The 14,928-nt window shown below is 36.3% G+C and overlaps 1 protein-coding gene across 1 annotated transcript in view; it reads right to left on the reverse strand.

The window, feature by feature from the left end:
* The window catches only part of ARHGAP15 (Rho GTPase activating protein 15), a 700,001-nt gene that overhangs the window by 560,227 nt on the left and 124,846 nt on the right, over nucleotides 1–14,928 (reverse strand). The window contains exon 5 of the mRNA XM_055572678.1: nucleotides 12,772–12,859. Coding sequence (XP_055428653.1) covers nucleotides 12,772–12,859 — 88 coding nt within the window. The remainder of the gene's footprint in view (nucleotides 1–12,771; nucleotides 12,860–14,928) is intronic.

Consider the following 14,928-nt stretch of genomic DNA (forward strand, 5'->3'; position numbering starts at 1 on the left):
CAAGACCCTCTCAGTTGCCAAGGTGCAGATAGACGTTTAGCTCCCTACCACCTCTAGATTTGGATGAAATGCTGCTTTAATGGGATAGGATCTGACCTTCTGAGTAGTCATAAGGGTGTGTCCAGGATATATACAATACAGGGAGTGGAGACTGGGTGATACTTTGGCCAGTATCCAGTACTTTGGCCACCTCATGTGAAGAGTTGACTCATTGGAAAAGACTCTGATGCTGGGAGGGATTGGGGGCAGGAGGAGAAGGGGACGACAGAGGATGAGATGGCTGGATGGCATCACCGACTCGATGGACGTGGGTCTGAGTGAACTCCGGGAGTTGGTGATGGACAGGGAGGCCTGGCGTGCTGCGATTCATGGGGTCACAGAGTCGGACACAACTGAGCGACTGAACTGAACTGAACTGAACTGAAGCAAGAAATGGGAAGAAACCTGGCTGATAATTCCTTCTCCTACCCCATCCTTTCCTCCTACAGACTGCTTCATGCTCTCTCCAGTTTATTTGAAGCTTCTCTGAAAATCATGGTGCACCTGCCCAGTAGCCCTCTCCAGTGTTCTTTGAGGCTCTGTGTAGAGTGGTAGCCAGAATGATAACACATCCTCTTTACCCTTTCCCATCATCTCCTGCCTCGCTTCCTTTTTACTTTCTCTCTGTGTCCTGTGCTCATGCCTCTCAAATAGAAGCATGGGTACTTATTTTTGGCTTTGTTTTCTAGAGAATCAGGACTGAGACAATTGGTTTCTTTCCTATGATGGGGAAAGGTAGCTCTCCACTAAAATGTGTGCAGTGCTCCCTCTTCAAGAGTCTAGACTTTCTTCTGGGAAGTACCTCAAACAGCCAGAGGCTGCATTTTATCTATCCCCCTTTACATCAACCTGTGGCCATATTACTCATTCTCATCACTGGAATGCGAGTGAGAACGATGTGAGAGGCTTCTGAGCTCACAGCTTTAACACAGCTTCCAGACTCGCCTATGCTGTCTTAACCTTTCTTCAGCCGCCACTAGGGGATGACAGAACTGAGAGATGGCACAAGCACCCTGCAGCAGAAAACTGACCAGGAATATTTGTTTTGGCCTATGGTATGAATAAGAATCACTCATACCAAAAGTAAGGAATGAAGTTCTGAAGAAATTCTGAATTGTATTTGGACAGTGAGTAGTGTTTTTTTCTTTTTTTTTTTACCTGAAATATCTTTACATTATTGTTAAGAAGATTAAGACAAGGATTTTAATGTATAGTCATTAAGTGGTAGTTTTTGTGTTTGAATCTAGTTCTGGTTCCAAAGTCTGTTCTCTTAACCACTATGCTCTATTGCTGTATGTAATAATAATAATGACAACAATAATAAATATATGTATTATCTTTGCTTTGTGCTAGGCATGCTACATCGATTTTCTCACACAATCTCACAATAGCTCTAGGAAGTAGGTACTCTTATTAACCCCAAACTGAAGTAGAAACATCAAAGATTGTAGCAACAAATAAAATGTGAATCTGGGATTCCTAACCCAGGTGGTCTGACTTAGAGGCTCCTATTTCTACCTAATATGGTATACTGCTTCCCAGAGCATTTCAATTTAGGAGTGAATTTTAAAGGAAGAATAAATACATACATTCAGTAAGTTTTAAAATGCACTGTAGAGTAAGTCCACTTCATCTTAGAGAAATGTAAGCTCTAAATCACATGTATTACATTGACCAAAATGATAAACCACAGAGAGTCAAGATTCATAATTAAAATAGTTTTCTGAAAGAGCCTAAGGTGAGGTTTATTGGACAGTAAGCTATTATGCATTTATAAAGCATCCTATCAATTTCATAGATTTTTGTGGTTATTAAAAATTATGTAAGATACAGAATTTATTGTGGTTAATGGCCAAATCTTGAGCAAATTATAACCAGAGAACATGGCCTCATTTATAGTAATATCGATCACTTGATTTCATTTTTTCCTTACAGAGTTTTTGTTAATCAGATATTAGAATTCATTTTTCCTTTTCTTTTCTTTCTTTGAGACCCACCGGTCATCCTCCAGATTTTGGACTTTTTTTTCTTTTAATTTTTAAATGTATCATGAGACCATATGATAATGCAATCAGCAGCTGTACTAATAATCGGCCCCCAATATGAGCCATGCTGACTTTGCCAGAGCACTATTGTTACAAGAATTAAGACATTAGTCACAGATTTTAAATGGCTTTGTTATGCTAAGGTCAGTAGATCTATTGTATGCACCTCTGTTTTTATGATTTTTTTTGTGTAGGGATCCGAATAAGGGCTTAACACTCACTTTACAAAGATAAAATAATTCCATATTCATTTTGTACAGAATACTCAATAATTCATGAATAGCTTTCTGATTAAAACTGTTTGCATCTTTTTGCTAAATCACATCATTTTACTCCCATAAATAAGTCCACTTTGTTATTAAAGTCATGCTACAGTGAATGAACATTAAATATATTGCATTATTTAATTAATGCTTATTCTCATTATCTGCATTGGAAGTAAACAATATTAGGAAAAAGTAAACAAATTATTTTAATGAAGCCTTTCATATTACTCTTTTTTTGCTTTCAAGGTTATGGCTGAATGACTGGTCTAAAAACGTTAATAGTTTATTAAATGCCTTGGAAAAGTTTTCTGTCATTAGAAGTAAAATTTGCCAGTGTTTGCCTCTGATTAGAAATATTAGTACAATGTAAAGTGAAAAACAAAAGTAGCCAAAAAATCCAAGTTACATACACAGTCGACATGTAGTTTCCATATTGAACAACTGGCTTTATAACTGTATGGTTTGAGGGGAGAAATGGTCCCTAAAATGCTTATAATACTTCAGAATTTATGTCAAAATTGATACTAAGTTTTCTGAGTATCATGCGATAAATATAAAAGGAAGTAAGGTTCACTTGGGCTGATTTTGGGTGGATGTGGAAATGAGATACTTCCTAATCAGAAATAAAGTCTGCACAATGCATTTGTTTTAGTAAGGTGCCACACTGAACACATATTCTGGCATCACAGGAAAATACCTCCCTGTTTGAACTGGTGCTCACTGATGTGCTGATATACCATGTTTGGGCCACAGCGTATTTTTCAGCTCTCCTTAGATAAATGACCCTATTTGCTCCCTTTGTATGATGACTTCTTTACAAATGAACAGACTGCTTAAAGATCAGGTCATGGGAGAATATTAGTGCATATTTTGAGTGAGAAGATGTCCTGTGATCTACTAAATGCATTGGGCCATAATGATGACAGATTTAGCTGTTTTGCTTTAATCTTTATCAATACCAGCACAGGCCTTATTGCTCTCATCCATTTCATAGATTTTTAGAATAGGTTTTACAGATAGTTTAACAAGTCTTATCTTAATTTTTTAACTGTAGAAGAAAAAAACCTTAATTCCCCCAAACTGTCGCTGAGAACTCTAACTCTTAATTTGAGGATATGCAGTAGTTGGGGCTTCCTAGATGGGACTTGTGGTAAGGAACCCACCTGCCAATGTAGGAGATATAGGAGACATGGGTTCAATCCCTGAGTTGGGAAGATCCTCTGGGGGAGGGCACAGCAACCCACTCCAGTATTCTTGCCTGGAGATTCCCCATGAACAGCGGAGCCTGAAGGGTACAGTCCATAGGGTCGCAAAGAGCCAGACACGACTGAAGCAATTTAGCACATATACACACACAGTATTGAGTCAGCCAAAAGGTTTGTTGAGGTTTTTCAGTAACATCTGTTTTTGGCCAACACAATATTAATGATACAGGGCTCCACAGTGCCTATAGAAAGAAATCACCTCTTCTCACAATCCGGTTCAAGGTTTAATAGTCTGCACAAAACAGTCTGGACTGGTGCATATATACCCTAAACCTCGGAACCACCAAGAAATATTTTTAAGATCAATGACTAGCATCGTATGTGGAGCAATACAAGAAATCAATAATGTTTGGAAAATAAATAAATTAAGAAATTGATTTCCCATATTTTATCATTGCTCACTCCCTTCTTTCCAGGTGAAGTGTCTTTCTCCCCCCTTTTTTCTGCATTGAAATCCTCTTCAGCCTTGAGAAACGTCCTCAAACTTCACTTCCTGTGTGGATTTATTTAGAACCCTTTTCAGCTGGAGACAATCTCTCTCTCCACTTAGTTACCATAAAACTAACTCATGCCCATGTCCATGACATTCTGGAGCAATTATCAAAGTCTGCTTTTTCACTACAATTACTTGATTTATGGGTGTGCTTTCTATTTCTTTCCAGGCCCTCAAATGACAGATCTGAGTTTGTTTCATGTTTGTATCTTTCTTAATACTTAGAATAGTGGCTTAACATCGAGCACCCTCAGTGATATTTGCAGAATTAATACATGAAGAGATATGTAAGCTGAGCATTACTCGGCACCACAGTTTCCTTGGGAAAGGACTACCTGTAGCTAGACCTCTGGTTCCCCAAGCATGTTTTCTTATATTTCTTTATCATGTTAGTCATATTCTATTATAATAAACCTAAGTATGATTCTGTTTCCCCTACTGAAACATAAGCACCTGGAGAGTAGGGATCATATATTATTAATCTGGATATCTCTAGGGTTTAATAACACATAGTGTGACACCTGTTAGGAGCTGTTAACAGTTCATAAAATAAATAAATGAATGAGTTATCTAAATTACACAGCTTCTTCCTCATGAGGCAATCCATATATATATATATTTAACCAGCAGTGCATATTTGCTAGATCCCATAGCTATAGTCCAAGGTCTACCCCATATCAGGCAGATGCTCTAAAATCGCAAAGTATGGAAGGTACACAGGAGGAAAGTTGCAATTGAATTTCAGGAGCCAACTGAAATACTTTGGTGGTACAAAAATAGATAAGTGTACCTGAAAAATGGAAGGGGATATGATCCAAGGCCTCATAGGATAAATCAAATTGACAAATTTTGTTTCTTTAGGGTGTCTCTGGCACCAGATGAATTAAATAATACTGTAGCTGCTTTTGAAGCAAAAGTTTTTGCTCTTGGACTAAATGAATTGAAGTTAGAATTAATTCTTCTCTTGTCTCTTCCTTATTACAGTACCGGTCATTTTCAAACAAATAACACCTGGGTCATATTGCTGTTCAGTATATATTTGTTAAAAGAAGAGCTATGAGAGATTATTCTAGGGTGAAAATGTTTAGAGAGTACAGACACACCTTATTAAAGAGCTGCCCCTGGTAGCAAATCTCAATCCATGGCAGTCTTCTCAATCATTTTCTTTTATCCTATCTTCCAACCAAACTAAAAAAATTCATTTCTCTTTTTAGCACACAGACCTTGCCCATTTTCAGCTTCATACCATTGTTCATTTTCATTTCATTTCATTTTTTTACTCCGCTGGAATTTTCCCTGCCCACAAATCTCCTCATACTGAAATTATAACCATCCTTCAAGGCCTAATTCAAATCTTTCACAGATGTGAGCTCTCCTTCCTTTAAATGTTAAAAAAAAAAAAACAAAACTCTCCTATGTTTCTTGTTTCATCTCATCCTATTTTTTTTGGCAGAGACGCTATAAAGCAAAGACTATCTTGATTATATCTCTATGCCTTATATGTAGCCCTAACGAGCAAGCTGTTCATTGTAGGATTTCAATACATATTCTTATGAAGTCTTTTCCCACCAAGGCTTATATAAATAGCACAAACTTGATTAACCAAATGCATATTTAAATGAAAGTGAGGTAGATTGTAATGAGAAACTATGCTATTTGGATCAACTCTCCCACTGAAAACAATGAAAAGTGCTGGATAAAATACTTCTTTTTAAACTTACCTTTAAAATTGAAAAGCTGAAAAGATAGTGGGAACTTCCAAGGAAAGTATTTTTTAGAGGTGAGAATCTGAACCCAGAGAGAAAAGCATAATATCGAATCAACACAACTGCACCTTGTCTGAGGGCATTATAAAAAGGTAAAGGCAAACTAATATTAAACCTGTACCTTTTCTCCAATCCCAAGGGATTATAAAGAAGACTGCCTTTGTTGTAGAAGAGCAATGTAAGAGAAGAAGGAGTGAATACTTCTGTCCCTGATAAGATATAGCACAACTGTAGCCCTCCTTTTATGTACACATAACTTGAAAATTTTAAAGTGTTAGATTGATCTAATCAATCACTGGACATGCCCACAGATAATCTGAGGAAAATGCCAAACACTCTGGAGTAGGACACGTTTATTCCAGACCTCGGAGAACTTCTCATGTTATTTTAATAACAATGATTAGCACAAAGTCAAAGGTAAGCAGACACACATGTAAACAAAGCAACATGAGTGAGAACCAGCGGAAACTGACATAGACTTCAGATGTTAGAATCACAAGACACAGAATATTGAAAAAAAAAAATGCCTTCTAATTTTCACAAAATAAAAGTGAGTTTTTAAAATGTGTGTGAGTGAATAAAATAACTGTAACAATGACATAGTAAATTAAAAATATAAACTAGAAATTACAATTATAATAATTAAAAAAACAATGATTATCACAAAGGGAGATTGAATTAAGGAATGAGAAAATAAATCAAGAGAAGTTATTTGGAATGCAGTTCAGAGAGACAGAAAGAAAGAAGAATATAAAGCATGTGGAGGCTAGAGTGAGAAAACATAGGTTTAACTAGGGGCTTAGAAGAAAACAAGAGAAAATGTAAAAGAAGTTTCATTTGAAAAGATAATAGCTTGGGATTTTCTATTGATAAACTACATTAATGAGAGCTATAATCAATTTCAGGGGACCTAACAATCCGGTCAGGGAAATAAAAAGAAATTGACATTTGAATGTACCATTGTGAAACTGTGGAAATATTATAAGCAACCAAAGAATGGTAGTTAGATTAACAGGTAACTTCTTGATCACAATAATGGATGACAGAAGACAGTGGAAAGCTATTTTAGATGTATTGAAAGAAAATTACTGCCAACTCAAAATTCTATATCCAGAGAGAATATATATTTCCAAAATGAAGGAGAAATAGAGAGATTTGAAACAAGCAGACACTCAGACAGATTGTTACCACAAGACCCCTACTACAGGAATTTTTCAGAATATACTTCAACCAGAAGGAAAAGCAATCCTAGAAGGAAGATCTAAGATACAGGAAAAAATAAATAACATGGGATGTGGCAAATATTGGGCAAATATAAATCAGTATTGATTCTATAAAACAGGATAAATAATGTCTAGTGATGTTAACATAGAAAAGAAAGAATTAAAATACAGACAGAAATAGCATCTACATCGGGAAGGAGATTAGTTTAATTTAAAAAATATTCTAAGATAATATTTGAATAGCTTTAGTCTTTAATAAGTTATAATTACAGGCAAGTCATTAATAGAACACAAAATGTATCACTCCCAAATCAAGAGAGAAAAATATGAAATGATTAAAACAAAAAGAAAGAAAAAGCAAGACATATTTAGAGAAAGAAGCAAGAAACAAAATAAAGGCATGCAGTGATTCCATTTTACAAATTCAAAAACAGATGAAATAAAGTATGTTTTTAAGAGCTATAGGTATAGGTGGGAAAATAATAAAGGGTGAAGAAATAATGACTAAGATGCCATTTAAGTCTGTGACAAGGGAGTAAGCTATGATGACGTACAGACAATTGGCAGGGCTTGTAGGGTCTATATCTTGACCTGGGCGGTGATTATACAGAAGTTTGATTAATACCTGTTAAAATATACAAATTTGCTTAATATATTTTACTAAAAATAGATTCTGCATTATTTTCCAATGACAGTATTTAAAAATTTTAAAGGGAGTTACAAATCAGAATCTAGAATATGACTGGTGTCCTTTCCTTTATAAATCCAGAAAACCCAGATCTAAGGACACCACTGGTTTTCCAGTGCTCCTTTTCACAAGAGGGTCAACCAGTCTGGACCAAACAAGTGAACAAAACAAAGACAGTGTATATAGACATTAAGAAGGAAGTGTCCTCTCTTGGTGAAGACTATCTTTCCTTCTGAGGTTTTATCTGACCTAGATTTGGGATTAGGGTATTATATGATGTCCTTCATGTTAGAAAGTGAGAGCAGTAGTAGGTGGTAATGTACCCATTTCTTTTTTTTCTCAATGAAATTGCAGTTTTGTTAAAGGTTCATCAGTTTGAGAAGAAAACTTGTATAGACATGAACTTCAGCCCACTCATCCATTATTGATTCAAAAGCCATCCTACTCTTTAATGACCTTATTGAAAAAGAAAAAGAGAATAGATCAGTCCTCCCTGAATAAGTCACTGAGGACCCAGAGCCTATGAAACTCAGATTTACACACACCAGCAAAGTGATTCTGCATCTCTCTTCAGGGGAGAGACTGCTTTTGATAAAAATGGGACATGGTTATAAACTGAAAGAATTTCAGTGAGAAAAAAATATAGTCACACATGGAATGTGGGATCAGGCACCACAGTCTGTGACATGCTGTATTAAATGTGAAAGCAGTAAGTGTAAGAGGCAACGGAGGAAGATATATATGGAACGTATATATGGACATCAGGATGTTACATCTATAACCCCAGATAGAGAAATGGCTTTGCAAACAATATTTTATGCTGCCTGTGGATACATATTTCTTTTTTTGGAGCCTATACATGCTGGCATTCCTTCAATTAATATACTTTTTCTTCTCTGCGTGTGTGAATCAATTCAAGTGAATCAATTCAATGATAAGTTATAATTATTAGGTTAGTGTAAACATAATTTCAGTTTTTGCATTGTTGAAATTTGCCATTTGATATTGGAATACATACTTAAATAAGTGTAGTTATGTTATACATCATCTGAATGCACATTTCTCGCTTGATGTTCTTTTTATTAATGACTTAGTACTTGTTTATATTTATTTTAAACTATGGAAAGGATGGACAAAAAGCAAATTTGAGTGATTTTCTCATTAGAGTTCAAAATGGATTATAAAGCAGCAGAGACAACTTGCAACATCAACAACGCATTTGGCCCAGAAACTGCTAATGAATGTGCAATGCAGCGGTGGTTCGAGAAGTTCTGCAAAGGATATGAGAGCCTTGAAGATGAGTGAAGTGGCCAGCCATTGGAAGTTGACAATGACCAGTTGAGAGCAGCATCAAACTGGTCTTCTTAAAGCTACACAAGCAGTTGCTGAAGAACTCATCAACCATTCTATGGTCATTCAGCATTTGAAGCAAATTGGAAAAGTGAAAAAGCTTAATAAGTGGGTGCCACATAAGCTGACTGAAAATCAAGAAAACCGTCATTTTGACATGTTGTCTTCTCTTATTCTGTGCAACAACAGTGGATCATTTCTCGATTGGATTATGACATGTGGTGAAAAGTGGATTGTATATGATAACCTTCAATGACCAAGTCAGTGGCTGGACTGAGAAGAAGCTCCAAAGTGCTTCCCAAAGACATTTTTTATACTAAAAAAATGTCATGGTTACTGTTTGGTGGTCTGCTGCTGGTCTGATCCATTACAGCTTTCTGAATCTGGGGAAAACCATTACATCTGAGAAATATGCTCATCAAATTGATGAGATGCATCGAAAACTGTCATGCCTGCAGCCAGCATTGGTCAACAGAAAGGGCCCAATTCTTTTCCATGACCACGCATAGCACAACAAATGCTTCAAAAGTTGAACGAATTGGGCCAGGTAGTTTTGCCTCATCCACCATATTCACCTGACCTCTCACCAACCAACTACCACTTCTCCAAGCATCTTGACAATTTTTTGCAGGGAAAAGGCTTCCACAACCAGTAGGATGTAGAATATGCTTTCCAAGAGTTCGTTGAAGCCTGAAGCATAGATATTTACACTACAGGAATACACAGACTTATTTCTCATCGGCAAAAAGTGTGTTGATTGCAATGGTTCCTATTTTGATTAATAAAGATGTGTCTGAGCTTAGCTATACTGATTTAAAATTCAAGGTCCAAAACTGCAATTACTTTTGCATCAATTTAATACATTATTAAATGGAGAAGGCAATGGCACTGCACTCCAGTACTCTTGCCTGGAAAACCCCATGGATGGAGGAGCCTGGTGGGCTGCAGTCTGTGGGGTCGCTAAGAGTCGGACATGACTGAGCCGCTTCACTTCACTCATTTAATACATTATACTTCATATTATGTACTACAGAATATAGTATATTTATTTTTAATAGATTATCTTGGAATATAATAATTATTTTAAGATTATTGTGTATATTTTTATAAACTAATTTTACTCCATACTAATTATCTTGCAAATATTACTATCCCCACTTTATAGATGAAGATTCTGAAACTCAAAGCAGTTGAATAACTCTTTTCAGTTCCTAAGTGGCAAAACTAGAATAGAGTCCTCTGTGGTTGAACTTCAAAACCCTTCTCCTAGCCATTTTGCTGGTTTGTCTCATCAGTGCATTAGCATTTGAAGATCATTCCTATACACATTAAAATACCATTTACTCTTCTAAACACATTCTGCACTCACTTAAGCAGTTTCTATGCACCCCTTGCAGAAAAGGGTAGACTTTTCCCCAAAAGTACAATGAACAATAATACCAGAACATGTGTAAGGGGACACAAGAGAAATTCAGAAACTTGAGAATAAATCTCTTTCAAAATAAAACCACAGTATCTTTAATCAAGGTCTGGCAATCATCATATCATTTCTCTGAGACTGGTATTGGTAAATGTGGGCTATCCCACCAAGCCTTTAATGCTTGGTTAGAAATGTATCCAAGAAGTTGACTAACAAGGCAATTCATGCAGTACAAACAGGAATCTGTGATTCTTTCCCCCATTACCACAAAACATAGTTACTGCCCTGAATTTGCTTTAAAGACAGTGAGAGAAATTGTAAGAGCACTGAAAATGGGATGGTAAATAATAAATAGGGACTACCCCTCCAAAAAAAACAAAGGTTAACAAATTATTTCTGAAGGTAAAACCTATTTTCAATTTACAACAATTCTGAAGCTTGATCTGGAGGCATGCAATGAATGAGGTGACTTGCAAGGTCTGCCTATTATGGAAGGGGGAGTTCTCTTCCATCTGTAGAAAATTAAGCAGCTGATAATTATATCTCCTAGTATGAGATTAAAATAATAAAATAAAAGCAAACCAAAAGCTTTAATTTGAAATCTAATTTCTCCCATTACCCCAGCACATTCATATCAACTCTGCTCCAATGGCATTCTTCTCACCCAGCAAGACAAAGATCATCTTCTCAGCAGCCAAACTTAGAAAGGCAAGCTACTTTACTTCCTTCCTGACTTTCCCTTCAGAACTCATTCAAAGGGAAGACAAAGGACCCGTGGGTGGATGGGAGTTGTTTTGTGCCTGGACCTTAGGGGTACTTTATTTTTCTTAAAAAAGATTATCTCAACATTCCTGTAGCCAAAAAATAAATAAGAAATAAAAACAAAACCCTAAAACAAATATCTGAGGCAGTTTAAATTAAAAATACAAAGGACTGAGATATATTTTTAATTTCTTCATAATTAGTTTACAGATTGGACTGCACTGAGACTCCAAAAATCAGCAAGCTACTCGGGGATAAAGGCTATTGCAATTATCAGAAGCAAGCCAAATGCTACCTTTTGTTCTTACTAAAATCTTCTCCTTTAAAAAAAAATCTCCTAGCAAATGATTTTCTATTTCCTATTTAAAGAGGATTATATAGCAAACACCACTAGTGGCTGGAAAGCAAAGAACTTTCCATCGTTTTATTACCTGCCAAATACAAATTAGCTCATTGTGGTTAATTCCTGCCAGGAGACCCCTTTCCTGGCTGCCCATCAGGCCAATGGGGTATGGCAGGTTGGTTCCTGCCCGGAGTCCTTCTTAATCAGGAGGCTGTCAGATATGCTGCTTGCCCACTGTCTCCGACATCGTGTGGCAGCTCTGGTGTTCGGGCAGTGAGGTTTTGAGCTTGAATTGCCCCAGTAACTAGCTCAGAATTGCTCCTACTTAGGATCACTGTCAAATCTCAGTGGGCATTTGTAAGGTCTTCCTCCAGGTACAAATCAAGAAGCCCTACAAATTTCACTTTGTAATAACTACAGGATACAGAAATTGTATTAGTGCCATTAGATTGAGTCATAGAACTATTCAGAAAGGTTAGCTGGATGCAGTGAAGTCACAGTTAGACTAAGATAAAAAATCACTTTGTTATCATTGAGTATTTCCTCATTGGTAACACTCTATATTAAGGTGCCATTTATAAACAGCTTATTATTATTTATTAATGTGTGAAGCACTTTATAGCATGCTAGATAACAACTTAAATTCATGTATTAAAGATGCACATACATGGTTTAATACGATTTACGTCCTATAATATTCTTTAAAACAGCTTCCCATAGTCTCATCCGTTAAGCATTTATTACTAATGCATTTTATAACATGCTTTATAATACATTATTTGAGCAAGTAGCTGCATTTAGTGATCATTTCATAAATAAGAATAAAGCATTTATAAATGGCACCTTAATTTAAAGTGTTACCTTCCCATTACTAGATAGCTGCTCACTATTCATCCCATTTTGTGATTATTCTCCAAATGCACCACTTAATAAAACAGACACTAAGTTCTATTTTCCCTTCATCTGATTAAAAGTTTATTGAGTCATTTCTTCCATCTGCTTTCAGATGTTGCTAGCTTGGAGGCTTCAGTGTGATTTCTGTTGAAACTGAACTTTCAATTCAACAATATTTCTATGAAGATTATAATAGTAAACACAGAGAACTACTCACCATGTTAGACAGCGCCTGCTGTTTGGACTCCTTGTAAAATTCAATTTTCCGACTAGAAAGAACAATCCAGGAAGTAGTCCAGTTTTTCCTTAGGAGAGAAAAAAGCAAATAAAAGGCATTATTACTTGAAGAAATTAGCACAAGTATTGCATAAGCAACATGTGAAATAAGTAGAGACTATCTCTTTTTTAACTAGAATTCCTAAAAGTCTTTTTCTTTATTGAAATCTATAGGTGGTATGGAATATGTATAATAATAAAAGATTCTGTAGTTTTTAGATCATGGCATTTACAGTAAAAGTTTCATTTGTAGATCCTCCTCAAATCTTTTTCAGATATTAAAAATCCAACTTCATATATCCATGTCCCCCACTCCCTAAAAAGCTGTTTCTGCAGCAAACTAAAAATAGAAATCAGAACATCGTCCTTCATTGTTCAGTTCAGTACAGTTCAGTCGCTCAGTCATGTCTGACTCTTTGAAGCCCTATGGACTTCAGCATGCCAGGTTTCTTTGCTCAAACTCATGTCCATCGAGTCACTGATTGCATTCAAACATCTCATCCTCTGTCATCCCCTTCTCCTCCTGCCTTCAATCTTTCCCAGCATCAAGGTCTTTTCCAATGAGTCAGTTCTCATCGGGTGGCCAAAGTATTGGACCTTCAGCTTCAGCATTAGCTCTTCCAATCAGGACTGATTTCCTTTAGGATTGACTGGTTTGACCTCCTTGCAGTCCAAAGGACTCTCAAGAGTCTTCTCCAACACCACAGTTCAATAGCATCAATTCTTTGATGCTCAGATTTCTTTATGGTCCAACTCTCACATCCATACATGTCTGGTGGAAAAACCATAGCTTTGACTATATGGACTTTTGTCACTAAAGTAATGTCTCTGCTTTTTAATATGCTGTCTAGTTTGTCATAGCTTTTCTTCCAAGAGGAAACATGTTTTAATTTCATGGCTGCAGTCACCATCTGCAGTGATTTTGGAGCCAAAGAAAAACGTCTGTCACTGCTTCCATTGTTTCCCCATCTATTTGCCATGAAGAGATGGGACCGGATGCCATGATCTTTATTTTTTGAATGTTGAGGGGTTTTTGTCTTTAAAAAAAATTTTTATTGGAGGCTAATTACTTTACAATATTGTGGTGGCTTTTGCTGAATGTTGTTTTAAACCAGCTTTTTCACTCTCCTCTTTCACTTTCATCAAGAAACTCTTTAGTTCCTCTTTGTTTTTGGCCACAAAGGTGGTGTTATCTACATATGTGAGGTTATTGATATTTCTCCCAGCAATCTTGATTCCAGTTTGTGCTTCATCTAGTCTGGCATTTTGCATGATGTAATCTACATATAAGTTAAATAAGCAGGGTGACATATATACAGTCTTGACATACTCCTTTCCCAATTTGGAAACAGTCTGTTGTTCCATGTCCACTTCTAGCTATTGCTTCTTGATCTGCATACAGATTTCTTAGGTGGCAGATAAGGTGGTCTGGTATTCCTGTCTCTTGAAATATTTTCCAGTTTGTTTCAATCCACACAGTCAAAGGCTTTAGAGTAGTCAATAAAGCAGAAATAGATGTTTTTCTGGAATTCTCTTGCTTTTTCTATGATACAGTGGATGTTGGCAATTTGATCCCTGCTTCCTCTACCTTTTCTAAATCCAGCTTGACCATCTGGAAGTTCTCAGTTCATATACTATTGAAGCCTAGCTTGGAGAATTTTGAGCATTATTTTGCTAGTGTGTGAAATGAGTGTAACTGTGCGGTAGTTTGAACATTCTTTGTCATTGGAATGAAAACTGACCTTTTTTAGTCCTATGGCCACTGCTGAGTTTTCCAAATTTGCTGGCATACTGAGTATAGCACTTGAACAGCATCGTCTTTTAGGAATTGAAATAGCTCATCTGGAATTTCATTACTTTCACTAGCTTTGTTCATAGTGATGCTTCCTAAGGCCCACTTGATTTTGCACTCCAGGATGTCCAGTATATACTCCTTCATTGTGACATCTCTTCATTGGTTTAGTACACATCAGAGTCTTGAAAACTAACCAGCTAATCTCTCACTGTCTAGTTCACAATATTTTTCAATGTTGAAACTCAACAGAAAGCAAAGATGAAAATAAAAGGAGTCAAATGTTTTTTTTTTTTCCTTTTTTGC

The sequence above is a fragment of the Bubalus kerabau genome, chromosome 3 (assembly GCF_029407905.1).
Source record: "Bubalus kerabau isolate K-KA32 ecotype Philippines breed swamp buffalo chromosome 3, PCC_UOA_SB_1v2, whole genome shotgun sequence".
NCBI classification, from domain to species: Eukaryota; Metazoa; Chordata; class Mammalia; order Artiodactyla; family Bovidae; genus Bubalus; species Bubalus kerabau.